Source organism: Podarcis cretensis, assembly GCF_951804945.1.
Source record: "Podarcis cretensis genome assembly, chromosome: 2".
In the NCBI taxonomy this organism is placed as follows: domain Eukaryota; kingdom Metazoa; phylum Chordata; class Lepidosauria; order Squamata; family Lacertidae; genus Podarcis; species Podarcis cretensis.
In genome coordinates this window covers 14,335,041-14,353,686 of record NC_137171.1, presented here as the reverse complement: position 1 = coordinate 14,353,686, position 18,646 = coordinate 14,335,041, and the positions used below count along the sequence as shown (strand labels likewise).

The window sequence follows — 18,646 nt, the reverse complement described above, 5'->3', positions numbered from 1 at the left end:
CTGACCCAATAAGCTTCAGGGAGCCGAACACTCCCCGGCCAATAGCCGACTCGGACGGCGCCATCCCACCCTTCAGCCGGAGCTGACTGAGGCTGTCGGCGGCGGTTGCTCTTTCAGTCAGCCGGTGGCCGCCATGTTGGGCTTCGCGGGTCGCTGCTGCGCCTCTTCGGCCGCCTCCCTGCTGCGGCGGGGCGTGCGGAGCGCGCCGAGCCCGCTCCAGGACCTCCTGAAGCTCCGCGGCGGGGTCGCCTCAGCTGCCACCGAGGCCCGTGAGTGAGCGGAGGGCGAGGGAAGGCGCCCGAGGGCGGGGTCACCTTGGGGCCTAGTGGCGGGTGTGAAGCGCTGCCAGGGCGGCGTGGGCCTGCGGGGCTCGCACCCGGCAAATCTGCTCCTCTGCGGCGGGAGGAGCTGCCTTTCAGGCTGCAGGGCCTTTTCTGCTGGCTTAAGTCAAATCTCTGCAGTCAGGCTTTTTATTATGTTCTTATATAGCGCGCTGTAAGCTTTCCAAAGTGGCTGGGGAAACCCAGCTAGATGGTCGGGATCTAAATATAAAATTATTATTATTATTAGGGAGGGAAAACATAAGAGGCTCCTCTGGATGAGCCCCACTTAGCCCACGGCCGCGTTCCTTTTTTGTCGTAAATTTTAATTGATTTTCATACAATTTAACAAATTCAATTCGCAATATTCCCGCAGCATTTTGACTTCCCGGTCTTAACATCCGCGGTGTTTCTGTCCAAATCCTTTTTACCTGCTACCTTAAATGTTATACTTATCTCTTGCGGGTTTGGGAGGGACGACACGCATCTGTGCCCCCCCCTCCCAATACAGGACACGGGGCCCCCTCCCAGCAACCATCGTTCGGAGGCATTTCTAACGTAGGAATCCTAGCGCTTCGGTTGGGGAAGCGTGCACGCGAAAGCCCCGTGGACGTGAGAGCGCAAGGCTGCCCTTTCACGCGACGCGTGGCCCCAGGCAAGGATCGGGGTTTTTTTGGACCTGGGAAGCGAAGGTGGCCTGTTTTAACAGCGGAGGTTGTTGCAGGGGAGCCGACGAAGAAGATGGCGATGGGGAAAGGCTTCCGCAGGGTGTCGGGGTGGCGGTGGTAAAGGGCTGGTCCTTGGTGTGCAAGAGTTTCCAAAGCACGCGAGACTAGTGCCTCTGTTTTCACCTTCGACAAGGTGGCCGGTATGAAGGGGCCTGGCCTTTAAGGCAGCCTTTCTCAACCTGTGGGTCACCCGATGATGTTGAACTACAACTCCCATCACCCCTAGCTAGCAAGGCCAGAGCTCAGGGATGATGGGAGTTGTAGTCCAACAACATCTGGGGAGACCCACAGGTTGAGAACCGCTGCTTTAAGGGAAGGTTATGCCAGAAAGTGGGGGGGGGGGTTTGCTCCTGGAGTAGTGAGGGAGGTGGGTCTGGGTTGCCAGTGCTGGACTCAACTAGGCCAGCATAGAGAGAGCTTCCTTGCAGAGTGCAGTGTACAGGGAGACAAGTAGAAAAGGCATATATTGCTGGAGTGGAGGGTCTCTGTAGCTGGAAACTGGCTCATGGGTGTATAAAGGGATCCATGTTTTGTGCTTGGGAGCAGTTTGTTCTCTACTTAGTCTCACACTGGTAACCTCAAGGAGTTGGGAATGAGGGTTACAAGGTCACAGCCTGAAGTTCTCCTTGATTCAGCAGGTTCTCCAGGCCAAAAGGGTGGGAGTCTTGAGCTAACTCCTGTCACATTTGCTTCCTTTGCAGCCTAGTGGGTGGGGAAATACTCTGTGATAACCGCTTAATCGTCATGTCTGCCATGGTTGTCCTCTAGGCCGGAACTATGCTGCACAGGCGGCTCCTGCAGCTAAAGCTGGAGTGGCCACTGGGCGCATTGTGGCAGTCATTGGTGCTGTGGTGGATGTCCAGTTCGATGATGCCCTGCCACCGATCCTCAATGCACTTGAGGTGCAAGGCAGAGATACACGGCTGGTGCTGGAGGTAGCACAGCACTTAGGTAAGCACCATTTGTATTCCTTGGCTATTCTCTAGTCATGTTTTAACTCTTCCTTCCTTGATGATCAGTAAAATGACTTTCGTTCTTCTGAGCTTGCTGAAGCCATATTTATGATCTGAGAAGGAATCTTAAATCCACTGCTAACCAGAAGGTAACTGGACACAGGGCCGTGTTGACTGGTGGCATTGGTCAGTGTTGTGGCCCAATTTTACTTACCAGTCACCAACCCAGGAGAATGTAGGCGTTTCTGAGGGCACTGGCATTTTATGGCCCAACACAATAAGGAGCAGATTACCTATTTGAAATTCTCAAACACAGAGATCCCTTGCCTTTCCATCTTGACCTTGATATCTGATTGTAATGAGCTTTAATGTTCTAATCTTGAAATACATCTTTACTGAAGTGTTTTTTCAGTCATAAGATTGTTAACGCAATGTACTGAATTTTAGCTCTCTTCTCTGTGTATGTTAAATGGAAAGTACATTGTTTCCATGCCCAATGTTTATGTCATTCTCAAACAGAAGTGAAGCTTCCTTTAGCAATTTACCACAGAGGATTAACACGGAGTATTTTCCCCCTCTAAATATTGAAATGTGTTTGCACTCATCGGGCTTAGAGAGAAATGCAACTTACAAAGTTTGTTCTCCATTGTAGGCGAGAATACGGTTCGTACCATTGCTATGGATGGTACTGAAGGCTTGGTGAGAGGCCAAAAAGTTTTGGACTCTGGTGCACCCATCAGAATTCCTGTAGGACCTGAGACCCTTGGCAGAATCATGAATGTGATTGGAGAGCCAATTGATGAAAGAGGCCCAATAACAACCAAACAGTAAGTGTGAATCTGATGGTTAAATGATAGGCAACCATTCATAGGCTGGTAGCAAAAGCATGTTAATTAGTGTATTTTCAGTTTAATAGAGCTCTTGCTGTCTTCATGTTCAACTGTTGAGCTTAGATAGCAGAGCACCCCTACTGTTTATGAGGGTATGGAGAATTTTATGGCAGAAGCTATGCCAGCAGTTATTTCTTTCATGATCATTCTTTAACTTCGCAGTTCTTAGAAGTTCTGGACAGCATTTTCTTTCCATTAAGAGCTAGCCTAAGCAATGCAGTTCTAAATTATAAACCATATTAATAGCAGCATGCTAACTGTGCAGCTGTGGAGCAGTTCCTGTATAACATATTACTATTGCTGACACATAAGTTTTAGCACTCCATGCTAGAAAATGAAAATAAACTTAATCTAAAATAAAGTTTTGTTCAAAATACATATTTTAGATACTGCATTTTTCTTATGCAACTTAGTGTATAGATTTCAAATCCTGCTTTTTCTGCTCCAACTCTTACTGAACTAAAACTAGACAGTTTTTCTATGATTAAAACACAAATGAAACCATGGTGTTGCAGACTTCTTGGCCTAAAGCAGGCACAGTGTGTGAATACCAAACTGGAGCCTGGGTATGAGAATTATTGGTGAACACTTTGTGAATACCCAATATAAGAGCACACTTTTTCATAATGTGTGGCCAACTGTCTTTTTTCTTTCTTCCTTCCTTTCGCAGACTTGCTGCTATTCATGCTGAAGCACCAGAGTTTGTTGAGATGAGTGTTGAGCAAGAAATCCTTGTGACTGGCATTAAAGTTGTAGATCTCCTTGCACCATATGCCAAAGGTGGTAAAATTGGTAAGTTACCAGAGGACCCATGTGGAATAGGTTCTATCTGGGGTAGGGTGGTCAGTGCCTTAAATGCCCAAGTTTCCTGCCCCAACAATTTGTGTTCCTCTTCCATTAGGCAGTTAGAACCTAAAATCCTGACAACGACTTTCTTTCCTTCACTGATGAGTAAATTTATGACTTTCGTTCTTCTGATATTGCTGAAGCCACTCTTATTTCTGAGAAGGAAAAGGAGGAGAATGATAGAGGGTGCATAATCAAAGGCTGAATACTAAACTGACTTTCTTTCCCAGGGCTGTTTGGTGGTGCTGGTGTCGGCAAGACAGTACTGATCATGGAGCTTATCAACAATGTTGCCAAAGCCCATGGTGGCTACTCAGTGTTTGCTGGTGTTGGGGAAAGAACTCGTGAAGGCAATGATTTGTACCATGAAATGATTGAATCTGGAGTCATCAACTTGAAGGATACCACATCCAAGGTGAGCAAGCTATTCAGGCTACGGAGGTGGGAAGGGACTAATCTAGGCCCCAAGAATTCAGTATTGGTTGACTTTACCTGCCATCTCGAAAGGGAATTTTGTTGCTTTCACCAGAAATTGGTTGCTGTGTTTGAGACTAGTCTATAGAATTCTAAATATCTAGTCTGGACCTTTGCGCCAAATGCTCATAGGAAGCTAACAGAATTACTGAAGTACACAGGCTGAAGAGGCATTCTTGTTAACATTTGTAGTAGCAAGAGCCTGCCTTTGGAGGAAATACTTTTATATGTCATTTGAAGCTACCTTGGTGTGACCTGGGAGGGGCTGATGAGGGGCATAGAAACTTTCTACCCAGAATGAATTCCCTCTTTATCCTTCAGGTCGCACTTGTTTACGGACAGATGAATGAGCCACCTGGTGCTCGGGCCAGGGTTGCTTTAACTGGATTGACCGTGGCTGAATATTTCAGGGACCAGGAAGGTCAAGATGTACTGCTCTTCATTGACAACATTTTCCGTTTCACACAAGCTGGATCTGAGGTAAGGCTGGATGTCCTAGGTCACCCTCCATCAGAAGCTTCAATTAAGCTTGCTAGTGAGAAGTCCTCAGTCTTTAAAAAATGTGAGTTTCTGTCCTGAGTGTTGGATGTCTCCAGGTATATTTAGGATCCCCTATCCCTTGAAGGCAGAAATTTCTAGTTCTCGGTGCCTTCTTCCTGTTAGGACCTCTGTTTTTTGCCATACTCGTTTCCTGCCTGCTTGAAAAACCGATTACAGCTCTTGCCAGTCGTGTGTAAAAATCAGGTATGTAAATAGTCCACAGAGCCTAGTACTTGCCGATCAGAAGGTCAGCGGTTCGAATCCCCGCAATGGGGTGAGCTTCTGTTGCTCTGTCCCTGCTCTTGCCAACCTAGCAGTTCAAAAGCACCTCAAAGTGCAAGTAGATAAATAGGTACCGCTCCAGCGCGAAGGTAAACGGCGTTTTTGTGCGCTGCTCTGGTTCGCCAGAAGCGGCTTAGTCATGCTGCCCACATGACCCGGAAGCTGTACGCCGGCTCCCTCGGCCAATAAAGCGAGATGAGCGCCGCAACCCCAGAGTCGGTCACGACTGGACCTAATGGTCAGGGGTCCCTTTACCTTTACCTAGAAGATCTTATATTTGTCAGCCACACTGGTGTTCAATTACTGCACATTTCTTCTCTTCCAGGTGTCTGCCTTGCTGGGCAGAATTCCCTCAGCTGTGGGGTACCAGCCTACTCTAGCAACTGATATGGGTACCATGCAAGAGAGAATCACAACAACTCGCAAGGGATCTATCACATCTGTGCAGGTAACAACTGTTAAAACAAGTCCCTCTCTAAGGATGGCAGAACTGCCCACGAAGTTCACTGTGTGCTTTGTTTAATAACAAACTTCATCCAGTTGCTCTCCCCCTTGATCCAACACAGCTGTTTTTCTTCCTTCAGATGGTTAACATTTAAAGTCATCATCATCAAACCTTTTATTGGCATCACATACAACATCCAAAACAGATCAATACAGAATTACCACTTCCCCAGTGGCACAAAACATTTGCTAAAAGAAAGGAGGCAGAGCAGTGCTTGCATATGCAATATGGCACTATAGTAAGCCTTTTCTCTTCACAGGCTATTTACGTACCAGCTGATGACTTAACTGATCCAGCCCCTGCGACTACATTTGCCCACTTGGATGCCACCACTGTGTTGTCTCGCGCCATTGCTGAATTGGGCATTTACCCAGCTGTGGACCCTCTCGATTCCACCTCTCGTATCATGGATCCCAATATCGTGGGGCAGGAGCATTATGATGTGGCCCGTGGGGTGCAAAAGATTTTGCAGGTGAGGAGGGTGGATTAGGCACACAATTACTTAATATCTCATGTGCAAAAAGTAATCTCTGCAGAAGTTTGTGCCAATAAACTTTACCCTCACTGGTAGTACCAATGGCTGTTCAAAAGGCAGAATGTAGATTTGGTGCATGGCCTGTTCTCCTTCAGGGTGCCTTTTGGTCACATGCCTGTGTTCTTTCTAGGACTACAAGTCCCTCCAGGACATCATTGCTATTTTGGGTATGGATGAGTTGTCTGAAGAGGATAAGCTTACCGTGGCTCGTGCCCGTAAAATTCAGAGGTTTCTGTCCCAGCCCTTCCAGGTTGCTGAAGTTTTCACTGGCCATGCAGGCAAGCTGGTACCCCTAAAGGAAACCATCAAGGGCTTCCAAGCGATCCTGGCAGGTAAGAAGTTATCCTGGTATTTTATTTATTAAATTCGTCCAAAGATATTGGGGCAGTTCACAGAATAAACACAAAAGTACATAATAAAAGAACAAAACAATCCTTCCCTTTCCCACAAACACATTTAAAGGGTATAAGAGATCAATCAGCCTGTTTGAAGGGGAACATTTTTACCTCGTTTCTAAGGGTGTATAATGAAGGTATAATCCCTGGGGAGAGCATTCCACACCTTCAGCTATACAATGTCAGCAGTTTGCACTTGCACCCAATTTATGGTAATTGGGGTAATCATAAATGGCCCTCTGCAATGGGCTTGCAGGTGGCTCCTGCCAGTTCATACTGATTTACCACTTCTGTCCTCCGTAGCATGGAAGGAAACCCCAAAAAGGGATCTGGGCAGATCTGCATGTCAGCACTTTATGCTGCCCAGAAACAAGTTTGCCAATCTGCTGCTTTTCCTGAACAGTTCATTGTCTGACTTGCTGCATCTCTTTTCCTTTGCAGGAGAGTATGACCACCTCCCTGAGCAGGCTTTCTACTTGGTGGGGCCTATTGAGGAAGCTGTGGCAAAGGCTGAGAAGCTGGCTGAAGAGCACTAATGAGTCTGTGGCTGAGGGGGAAATTGTTCTGCATCAAACTCTCCATTGGTTCATATTGTCCAGGTTCCCAACTGGGAAGTCGTGTAACATGTCTGCAAAGTATTTAAAGTTTTCAATAAAACTTCTGGTGAGATCATAGAAGTGGCATGTCATGTTGCAAGTGGTGACGTGGGAGGTAATAGCACTTCTGCTGTAGCTTGCTGACTCTCTCTGCCCCTTAACTGCTGTTTGTCATTTCCCCAACAGTAGACCTGCTCATTCCTAAGATTAATGTGCTGGCATGCAGCCAGTTACTCATCTGCAAGCTCAAATTCCCTGGAGACGAGGCCTAAAATGCCTCTTCAATCTTAGCCGTTTTCTGAATGTCTTTATTACTAGATAAACATGATGGTTATTTCATTGCAGCTTCCAAAATGAAACCAGAATATGCGGCGGACCTTATTCTATCCCATTTATCCTGAGTGGTACAACTTTTATTGGATGTGCACTTATCTTGTGATCAGTAGCAGCAGAAAAATCCAGATATTCTTAGTAGGCTTCTGCTTGCCTTGGCATCTAGTAGGTAGTAGATGATCTGGCCAGATGAAGGGGAAAGTGTAACTCCTCACATACTTGAATTTACAACTTGATTAGATATATAGTAAGCCTAGTCAGTCAAAAAAGAACTACTGGCCTCACTACAAATAGAAGAGCTAGCATATTTTGCCTGTTGCAAGCAGCATCAAGTCTAGCAAGTATATATAAGAAATCTCAATGGGCTGAGAGTAGGTTGCGTGTGCCTTTAAGTGCTCCCTAACGTCCCTCGCGGGACGCAGGTGGCACTGTGGGTTAAAGCCTCAGTGCCTAGGACTTGCCGATCGAAAGGTTGGCGGTTCGAATCCCTGCGGCGGGGTGCGCTCCCGCTGCTCGGTCCCAGCGTCTGCCAACCTAGCAGTTCGAAAGCACCTCCGGGTGCAAGTAGATAAATAGGGACCGCTTACCAGCGGGAAGGTAAACGGCGTTTCCGTGTGCGGCTCTGGCTCGCCAGAGCAGCGATGTCACGCTGGCCACGTGACCCGGAAGTGTCTCCGGACAGCGCTGGCCCGTACGGGCAGGGGTACCTTTACCTTTACCTTTAACGTCCCTCGCACGTTACAAACTTGTAGGACACATAGTGGTTTCTAGACACTTCTTTCAGACTTAAGATCAGTGGTAACTGAAGGAAACAAACTGCCTACATTCTTAAGACAGAGTAAGCTGGATGTAATTTAAGTAGGATCTCATGTTATCCTTAATGTTAATGGAAGGCTGTTCCTCTAAAAATCATGGTGTGCTACAGCCCTGTACATAAGCTTGCTGCAGTTTCTATGCTACAGTAGTATGTGTGCACTGAGACTTTTCCATCTGGTCTTGCCCTCCCTCCCCACCATAACATTTTTTATTCTTAAACCACAGCTAATGATACCGTATCGGAAAGGAGCTGTACTTTGCAGAGCAGCTACTGCGTTCCAGAAAAATCAAGTGGGATGCTATCAAATGTTAAAGCATCAAAAGGTTCTTGCAACACTTCGGTAGCAAGAATGGAGAACCACATTGCCCAGCAATTTCCATGTATCTTCCAGCCCTTGCTCCACCCTTTTCCCTGGCTGCCTCTTTTAATAAAAACCTAAAACACTCAAGTTAAGTTACACCAATGATCCAGCCAATAAGTGGTTTATACAGCTTTTTAAAAGAGGAAGGAAAAGAGAAGGAAGGAGGCTAAAGAGAAGATATTTATTTTTATTTTTTTATTCTAAAAGATCAAACTATGGGGTTAGTGCTTGCTTCAAAGCAGCTTTTTAACCTCTTGTTGATGCCTTCATCTTGCCCCAACTGCAACAAAACATGTCTCCTGTATCAGCCTTTCTGCAGCTTGGCTTCACACCCAAAGGTGCACTCTTGTCTACTGAGACAAGACAGATGCCAATTCATTTTGTCTTGAAGGCTGGTAACCCTGCATCTTGGTAGTGCCAGGAGCTCACTTAAAAGATGTTGAAATGTATTAATAAGCTTTGTTGCACTGGAAAGAAGTCATGATTGCTGTGGTGTGCAAGTGATGTGTTATTAATTCAGATGAAGCCCTTGGGATATGTAATCGCTCTATTGGCAATTTCACCATCTTACTGCTCCATTTTCAATCTGCTGGCAGGAGTGAGAGCGCAGGTTGCAGATTGCCTCTGGTCACCATTTTAAAAATAAAAAACCGTTGCTTGTGTGGTTGAGGTTATCTTTATCATAACTTGCTCATGGGACGTGGGTGGCGCTGTGGGTTAAACCACAGAGCCTAGGACTTGCCGATCAGAAGGTCGGCGGTTCGAATCCCCGCAACGGGGTGAGCTTGGTCTCTGCTCCTGCCAACCTAGCAGTTCAAAAGCACATCATAGTGCAAGTAGATAAATAGGTACCACTCTGGCGGGAAGGTAAATGGCATTTCCGTGCGCTGCTCTGGTTCACCAGAAGCGGCTTAGTCATGCTGGCCACATGACCCGGAAGCTGTACACCGGCTCCTTCAGCCAATAAAGCAAGATGAGCGCTGCAACCCCAGAGTCGGCCACGACTGGACCTAATGGTCAGGGGTCCCTTTACCCTTTAACTTGCTCCTGAGCAGGTAGGGCCTACGGTACATTTGCAATGGGCCTGTTTCAGAGTGCCCCCTTGTGGCTGCAATGAGACATCACTGCAATAACTGGGTCTTTGCTTAGGCCGGCATTAAAGGTAAAGGTAAAGGTACCCCTGCCCGTATGGGCCAGTCTTGACAGACTCTAGGGTTGTGCGCCCATCTCACTTAAGAGGCCAGGGGCCAGCGCTGTCCGGAGACACTTCCGGGTCACGTGGCCAGCGTGACATCGCTGCTCTGGCGAGCCAGAGCCGCACACGGAAACGCCGTTTACCTTCCTGCTGGTAAGCGGTCCCTATTTATCTACTTGCACCCGGAGGTGCTTTCGAACTGCTAGGTTGGCAGGCGCTGGGACCGAGCAGCGGGAGCGCACCCCGCCGCAGGGATTCGAACCGCCGACCTTTCGATCGGCAAGTCCTAGGCGCTGAGGCTTTAACCCACAGCGCCACCTGCGTCCTGCATAGGGGCATGCATAGCTGGATTCTATCGGGGCTATTTCTAGAGTTATGAACACCCCTGGGCAGGTTTTCTCATTTGCCATTTACAGTCTGCTTTAAAGCATCAGTACTGAAACAAAAGTACTCTTGCTTCAAAGTAAATATGCGTAGGATTGGAGCTGCCTTCTAAGTATATTTTACACAGCGACTCTAAAGCCCTTAAGCCTGAAAAGACAGACCTGAACCCATGTGGCTAATATTTGTGGAAATCTCAAAGGAGAGGTTTAAGAGTATTTCCAGTACTCTGAGCTTTCAGGGCTATGCTTTTCCTCTTTATTCCTCCCCATGAGCAGTAGAAGCAGAATACATTAAGCAAAACTAGCTAACGTAAGCACGTTGGGACCATTTATGCAAAGTGGTTTTGTTCATTTAAAGCAGCCTTCCCCAGTGTGGTGTCCTCCAGATGTTTCGTTTCTGTATATCTAAATTTTCCAAGCTGCACAGCACTGGCTGAGGCAGACAGGAGTAATGATTTAAAACAGATGGGAAGCACCAGGTTGGGGAAGCCTGATTTAAAACATCTGTATCTCATGTTTCCGCTGAAGTTCAATGCTACTAACAAGGAATACGCAAAGGCAATGTTGCAACTACCCAGTCAAACACTAAAAGCACCACTCTAAAAGAAGGAAGCACAAACAAACACACCGGTAATAATAGGCTTGTGCAGAACTTAAGGATGCCTCTGGAAAGCAGAAGACCAGGGGTTGGGGGCAACAGTCCTCTCCCACTGGAGTGTTCCCAGGATTGGAGTGTTCCCAGGATTTGGTAAAGAAGGCTGATCGCCGAAGAATTGATGCTTTTGAATTATGATGCTGGAGGAGACTCTTCAGAATCCCATGGACTGCAAGAAGATCAAATCTATCCATTCTGAAGGAATTCAGCCCTGAGTGCTCACTGGAAGGACAGATCCTGAAGCTGAGGCTCCAATACTTTGGCCACCTCATGAGAAGAGAAGCCTCCCTGGAAAAGACCCTGATGTTGGGAAGGATTGAGGGCACAAGGAAAAGGAGACGACAGAGGACAAGATGGTTGGACAGTGTTCTCGAAGCTACCAGCATGAGTTTGACCAAACTGCAGGAGGCAGTGAAAGACAGGAGTGCCTGGCGTGCTCTGGTCCAGGGGGTCACGAAGAATCGGACACGACTAAACAACAACAAATACCATGGCCCATTAGTGTGCATAGCCTTATCTTTCATGAATCTCCCTACTGCTTTTTCGGAACCATCCCTACATTAATAGTCACCACCACTTCTTAACAATAAGCAGTTCCACAAGTTTATTATGTGGCCTGTGAAGAAGCATTTGTTTCTCTGTTCTTGAACCTGTTGCAAATCAACTTGACTGGCATAATCCTGGGCTCTTGTATAATCGGTGGGAGTGCAAGAAAGTTCTTGAATCTCTCCGTTCGCAGTTTCATCAGCCTCCTTTACACACACACATCTTTTATCCTTTCTGTAAACTAAAAGTAAAACACCTGCACTTGCTTGGATTGCCAAAGGTGGAACATTCAACCCCTGGCATTCTCAGTTAAAAAAATGATCAGGTTGCGAGTGGTGTAAAAGCCTAGGATACACCAGCCTGAAAAACAAATAGACTGGTACCTTGGGTTACCTACGCTTCAGGTTACAGACGCTTCAGGTTACAGACTCCACTAACCCAGAAATAGTACCTCGGGTTAAGAACTTTGCTTCAGGATGAGAATAGAAATTGTGCTCTGGCGACGCGGCAGCAGCGGGAGGCCCCATTAGCTAAAGTGGTGCTTCAGGTTAAGAACGGTTTCAGGTTAAGAACGGACCTCCGGAACGAATTAAGTACCGTATTTTTCGCTCCATAAGACACACTTTTCCCCTCTTAAAATCTAAGGGAAATGTCTGCATCGTATGGAGCAAATGTGTGGTCCCTGGGGCTGGGGGGGGGGCGGAAACCCAGGCTTCCCCCACCAGCCCCGACAAGCTCTGGGAGCAGCTGCTCCCCGACCTGCTCTTTGGGGCTGGCGGTGGCTTTCCCCAAGGAGAAGGTCGGGGAGCAGCAGAAAGGCTCTTTGGGTCAAGCAGCTCTGGGGTAGCCCGGGAAGCCTCTGCAGGGCAGCGGGGAGCCTTCATCCTGTTGCCCTGGGAAGGCTTCACGCGGCTATCCCTGGCTTTTGCAAGGCTCTCTCACTTCCCCCAGGGACGCAGGTGGCGCTGTGGGTTAAAGCCTCAGCGCCTAGGACTTGCCGATCAAAAGGTCGGCGGTTCGAATCCCTGCGGCGGGGTGCGCTCCTGCTGCTCGGTCCCAGCGCCTGCCAACCTAGCAGTTCGAAAGCACCTCCGGGTGCAAGTAGATAAATAGGGACCGCTTACCAGCGGGAAGGTAAACGGCGTTTCCGTGTGCGGCTCTGGCTCGCCAGAGCAGCGATGTCACGCTGGCCACGTGACCCGGAAGTGTCTCCGGACAGCGCTGGCCCCTGGCCTCTTAAGTGAGATGGGCGCACAACCCCAGAGTCTGTCAAGACTGGCCCGTACGGGCAGGGGTACCTTTACCTTTACCTTTACTCACTTCCCCCACCTCCCGCAAAAGCCCCCAAGAGCCGCATATATTTTTTTCTTTAATCCCCCCCCCAAAAAAAAGTAGGTACACCGTATGGAGCGAAAAATATGGTACTTAACCCGGGGTACAACTGTAGTATGCCATGGCAGGAGGCAGCTTCCTATGCATGCAATCAGACTTTTTAGCATGTTATTTACAGGACTGACACCCCCCTTTAGCCAAAAAAGCTTACGGAAATCAGTGCTGAGACCGACCCTGTCCTCTGGCTTTATAATCTAAAAAGCCATGACGCAGGAGGAAAAGGGGAATAGGAGAGAGGGAAAAGCAAGCTCAGGCACAAGTTCCAAAAGTCATGGCTCATGCCAGTAGCAGTTCCAGCTGCCTCGTCCTTTAATTTAGTTGCTCCCCCCTGTACCACTGCCGCTATTGTCTGGTTGATGCAGATTTGGTTCGTGTTGGTGCAAAATGTTGAATTCGCTTTTTCCTTCTCCCTACGTAGAACCTGCATGCAGCCCAACGCCCTGCTGCTGCTGTTCTTTGCCTCTGGCGTCATTGGTGTATATGCCACACACACACACACACACACACACACACACACACACACACCGCCCAAGAGCCAGCCACGGAGATGCAGAAGCTTGCATTGGTTCAAAGAGAGGTCTTTTTTCTTCTCCCTGCTAAAAGGATTGGAAGCTTTGCGCAGATCTTAAAAAAGAAAGAAAAAAACAACCTCTTCCTGCGTGGGAAGCCGCTCGCTTGGGAAGCTGCTAACCACCAGGGCAGGCAGCAAAAAAAAAGAAGAAAAGCAACCTCCAGCCTTGCCTGCTTTGTCACCGGGAAATGCCTGGTCTATTACTGCAGGAGAGCCTTGCCACGTGGTGCTATCCTGCCTCCACTCCCCTTTAATTAGCCAGATGATGAGGCCTGTGTGAGGCCGATCAATGGGAAGAGGTCAGAGTGCTCTGTCTCCAGTGCAGCTGAACAGAAAAGAGGAAAAGCAACATCTGGGCTTTCCAGCGCCAGCTTCCGAAGTCCTCATCTAGAAGGGGGGGAGGTGGAACAGAAATCTGTCCTCTGCTAATTACTCCCTTTCTTGTCATGCGGGAAATGGCATGGAAAATTGCATTTGGCTGTGAGCAACATGTTTCTGGCTGCTGGGGCTGGCACAAGCTACTTAATTGTTTGCGCTAGGTGAAAAGAGATGTTGTCTTTTCCCCCCACCCCTTGACACATATATGCCATTTGTGGGGAGAACGGGGGACATTTGTTCAGCCATTGGGGGCTTTTCAGTTGCGCATGGAAAGGGAATATGAGAGAAGTGTCTAAGACAGCCTTTCTCAACCTTGGGGTCCCAGATGTTGCTGGACTACCAATCCCATCATCCACGACTATTGTCCCTGCCGCCTATGGATGATGGGAGTTGTAGTCCAGCAACAATCTAGGAACCCAAGGTTGAGAAAGGCTGGTCTAAAACTATGCGCTGGGTGTACAGAGCAGTGGATAGGGAGAAACTTTACTTTTTCATCATTCTAGTGCTCGGGGACATGTTCTGAAGGTGAATGTTGGGAGATTCAGAACAGGCAAAAGGAGGTGTTTCTTCACAAAACAAGCACATAGTTAAATGACAGAATTTGGCCACCAATATGGATGACTTTAACCATGGGTAGGCAAACTAAGGCCCGGGGGCCAGATCCATCCCAAACGCCTTCTAAATCCGGCCCGCGGACGGTCCGGGAATCAGCGTGTTTTTACATGACTAGAATGTGACCTTTCATTTAAAATACCGTATTTTTTGCTCCATAAGACACACTTTTCCCCTCCTAAGAAGTAAGGGGAAATGTGTGTGCGTCTTATGGAGCGAATGCAGGGGGGAGGCAGGCAGGAAAAGCCCCCAAGAGCCACACACAAGCTCCGTGCGGCTCTTGTGGGCTTTTCCCCAGGAGGGAGAAGGGACTGACGTGGCCACGTCAGTCCTTTCTCCCTCCTCGTAGAATAGCCCGCAGGAGCCACACGCTCCTTAAAGGGCGTGTGGCTCCTATGGGCTTTTGTGGGAGGTGGGAGAGCTGGAGAGGCTGCGTGCGGCTAAAGAGGAAGCCAGGACAGCGAGGGGGGGGGTATAATCTTTTTTTTCTTGATTTCCCCCTCTAAAAACTAGGTGTGCCTTATGGTCAGGTGTGCCTTATGGAGCAAAAAATACAGTACATCTCTGGGTTATTTGTGGGGCCTGCCTGGTGTTTTTACATGAGTAGAATGTGTGTTTTTATTTAAAATGCATCTCTGGGTTATTTGTGGGGCATAGGAATTCGTTCTCCCCCCCCCCAAAAAAAAATATATTCTGGCTCCCCACAAGGTCTGAGGGACAGTGGACCGGCCCCCTGCTGAAAAAGTTTGCTGACCCCTGACTTTAACTATACCTGGAGGTCTCAGGGTGGTTGACAGAAAAGATCACAATATATCAAATCAAAGAACAATAACCCAATAACACCCCCCCCCCCAAAAAAAGAGCCACATTTTAAGAGGGTATAGGATGTCAATCAGGTCAACCAAAGGCCTGGTAAAAAGGGAACATTTTTGCTTGAATCATAGAATCATAGAGTTGGAAGAGACCACAAGGGCCATTGAGTCCAACCCCCTGCCAAGCAGGAAACACCATCAGAGAACTCCTGACATATGGTTGTCAAGCCTCTGCTTAAAGACCTCCAAAGAAGGAGACTCCACCACACTCCTTGGCAGCAAATTCCACTGTCAAACAGCTCTTACTGTCAGGAAGTTCTTCCTAATGTTTAGGTGGAATCTTCTTTCTTCTAGTTTGGAACCATTGCTCCGTGTCCGCTTCTCCGGAGCAGCAGAAAACAACCTTTCTCCCTCCTCTATGTGACATCCTTTTATATATTTGAACATGGCTATCATATCACCCCTTAAGCTTCTCTTCTCCAGGCTAAACATGCCCAGCTCCCTTAGCCGTTCCTCATAAGGCATCCTTTCCAGGCCTTTGACCATTTTGGTTGCCCTCCTTGGTGCCTAAAGGTGTATAATGAAGGAGATGGGGAGCTGCTGCAGAGAAGGCCCTGTTCTCATGTTGCCATCCTCCGGACCTCTCGAGGAGGAGGCACACAAAGAAGGGCCTCAGAAAATGATCTCAGGGTCTGGGTAGCTTATAGACCTCTGCCTGAAGCCCTTGGTAGTTGTGGACAGTACTGTGCGGAGCTGAATGGGACATTGGTCTAACTCAGCATAATGCAGGTTTCTCTGCTGCAAGTTAGTGTCAACAATACCAAGTTTGCGGTCCGACTTTATATAAGGCCTCTTCCTATGTTCCTTTTGGGGGGTTTCCTGATTAAGCCAGAGACCATGGCACGCTGCTATCGCAAGCAAAAGCTTTTACCACCTTAGTTTAAGAGGGGAAAGCGCTAATTCCTTTCACCCCAAAGATGGCCAGCTTTCATCAGTTGCGAACTGGCCAGAGTTTTGCATATAATAATACAGTGGTACCTCGGGTTAAGTACTTAATTTGTTCCGGAGGTCCGTTCTTAACCCGAAACTGTTCTTAACCTGAAGCACCACTTTAGCTAATGGGGCCTCCTGCTGCCGCCACGCCGCTGCAGCACGATTTCTGTTCTCATCCTGAAGCAAAGTTCTTAACCTGAGGTAATATTTCTGGGTTATCGGAGTCTGCAACCTGAAGCGTATGTAACCCGGGGTACCACTGTAATAATTATAATTATAATTATAATAATAAATTGCAGCTTCAAAATCTGAAGACTGATTTTGATTCTTGGACCTGGGATGGCTGGCTTCCTTCTGATTGCTTTTGGATTGCTTGTGCAGTAATCCCCCATGCTACGTGTGGGATCCAGTCCCCGTCAAAACAATGCAAAAGGACTTTTGTGAAGAAGGCCAGTATTCAAGGCCACAGCCAAAGCTACAGCCGCTGGAAGAGAGAAAAATGTGGGGGGAGGAAGATGGATGGAGAGAGGGAAAAGCGGAGGTGTACCCATGCAGATGACACAACCTTGATAGCAGAAAGTGAGAAGGAATTAAAGAACCTTTTAATGAGGGTGAAAGAGGAGAGTGCAAAATATGGTTTGAAGCTCAACATCAAAAAAACCAAGATCTTGGCCACTGGGCCCATCACCTTCTGGCCAATAGAAGGGGAAGAAATGGAAGCAGTGAGAGATTTTACTTTCTTGGGCTCCATGATCACTGCAGATGGTGACAGCAGTCACGAAATTAAAAGACGCCTGCTTCTTGGGAGAAAAGCAATGACAAACCTAGACAGCATCTTCAAAAGCAGAGACATCACCTTGCCAACAAAAGTCCGTATAGTAAAAGCTATGGTTTTCCCAGTAGTGATATATGGAAGTGAGAGCTGGACCATAAAGAAGGCTGATCCCCGAAGAATTGATGCTTTTGAATTATGGTGCTGGAGGAGACTCTTGAGAGTCCCATGGACTGCAAGAAGATCAAACCTCTCCATTCTGAAAGAAATCAGCCCTGAATGCTCACTGGAAGGACAGATCCTGAAGCTGAGGCTCCAATACTTTGGCCACCTCATGAGAAGAGAAGACTCCCTGGAAAAGACCCTGATGTTGGGAGAGATTGAGGGCACAAGGAGAAGGGGACGACGGAGGACGAGATGGTTGGACAGTGTTCTCAAAGCTACCAGCATGAGTTTGACTAAACTGCAGGAGGCAGTGGAAGACAGGAGTGCCTGGCGTGCTCTGGTCCAGGCGGTCACGAAGTGTCGTACATGACTAAACGACTAAACAACAACAACAAAACCCAGAAGTTGGCGAAACCAGCCCCTCCCCAGGGTGCAGACCTGAGGTGCTGGTGCAGAAATCACCTATCAGACTATGGAGTGTATGACTGCACGGAAGCCACTCTTGCAGCAAGATCAAACTCAGGAGAAGCTTCCTATCCTCCTCACTCAGCACCCCAAAAGTGTTCAGTAAAGTGCTTTTTGTCTGGAGGGGAGCAGGCGCCGATGCAGCTCCTTGCACAAGGAACCCTAGGTACGCCTCTGGTGGAAAGATATAAAAGTGGGTGGGTCTCCGGAAGAATAAAAGGCGAGACTAATTAATATAACAAAGGAAAATGCATTGCGTAACTACCAGGATCTCATGACCCAACACAAAGTCCAAAGGTGTCCAAATGTACTGTACTCTTCCGCAACAAGCCCTCTGAAAATAAGGCACTGCTGATTTGCAGTCTTATATCTGCCCAAGAATTAAAATTAATAAATGGATTGTTAACCCTTGCTTGACCATCTTTTCATGTCTTTTCCCTCCCCCCACCCCACCCTGCCCAGTTCAATGTCTTTGCCATCTTCCCCATACTAGAAAGACACTCCTTCCACCCCAAAACATTTCACAAAGCACACTTTCAGAAGTGTAACCGAGGAGAGCCAGTGTGGTGTAGTGGTTAAGAGCGGTAGTCTCATAATCTGGTGAACCGGGTTCGTGTCTCCACTCCACATGCAGCTGCTGGGTGACCTTGGGATAGTCACACTTCTCTGAAGTCTCTCAGCCCCACTCACCTCACAGAGTATTTGTTGTGGGGGAGGAAGGGAAAGGAGAATGTTGGCCGTTTTGAGACTCCTTCGGGTAGTGATAAAGTGGGATATCAAATCCAAACTCTTCTTCTTCTTTGTGATTGTTGTTTGGTGATCAGGTTAGGGCAGAAGAAGAAGGGGCAGACTTCAGCACTATTGGAAAATTAAGCAACGGAAGCCAGTTTGATTAACAATTGGACTATAACCTGGATGGGTTACGCCAGTGGTTTTCAAGCAGTGTGCCATGGCACCCTGGAGTGCCCTGAATGATGGTCAGGGGTGCTGTGGGCAACACAGGCCTCTGTCCCCCTTTCCTTCCCTCCCTCCTCTGATGCCCTCTCACATCTCTGCCTCTCACACAGCTGTGTGTTGCCGCAGCCCTGGTTACAATCTTCCCAGGCAAATGGTGCCTCTGGGGCTGGCCAGG

General features: G+C 48.0%; 1 protein-coding gene and 1 long non-coding RNA gene across 2 annotated transcripts; one reads left to right on the top strand and one right to left on the bottom strand.

Annotated features, from left to right (window-relative positions):
• The first annotated feature begins 102 nt into the window (after positions 1–102).
• Positions 103–7,145, top strand: ATP5F1B (ATP synthase F1 subunit beta). The gene is made up of 10 exons (XM_079966388.1): positions 103–269; positions 1,817–1,999; positions 2,654–2,828; positions 3,562–3,683; positions 3,968–4,152; positions 4,533–4,691; positions 5,359–5,481; positions 5,798–6,010; positions 6,204–6,405; positions 6,910–7,145. The coding sequence occupies exons 1-10, from the start codon at positions 134–136 to the stop codon at positions 7,002–7,004; spliced, it is 1,593 nt and encodes a 530-aa protein (XP_079822514.1). The 5' UTR covers positions 103–133; the 3' UTR covers positions 7,005–7,145.
• LOC307210518 lies at positions 6,977–11,161 on the bottom strand. The gene is made up of 2 exons (XR_013836050.1): positions 10,089–11,161; positions 6,977–9,719 (listed from the first exon to the last, which is right to left on the bottom strand). It is a non-coding gene; the product is annotated as an uncharacterized lncRNA (long non-coding RNA).
• Positions 11,162–18,646: the final 7,485 nt, after the last annotated feature.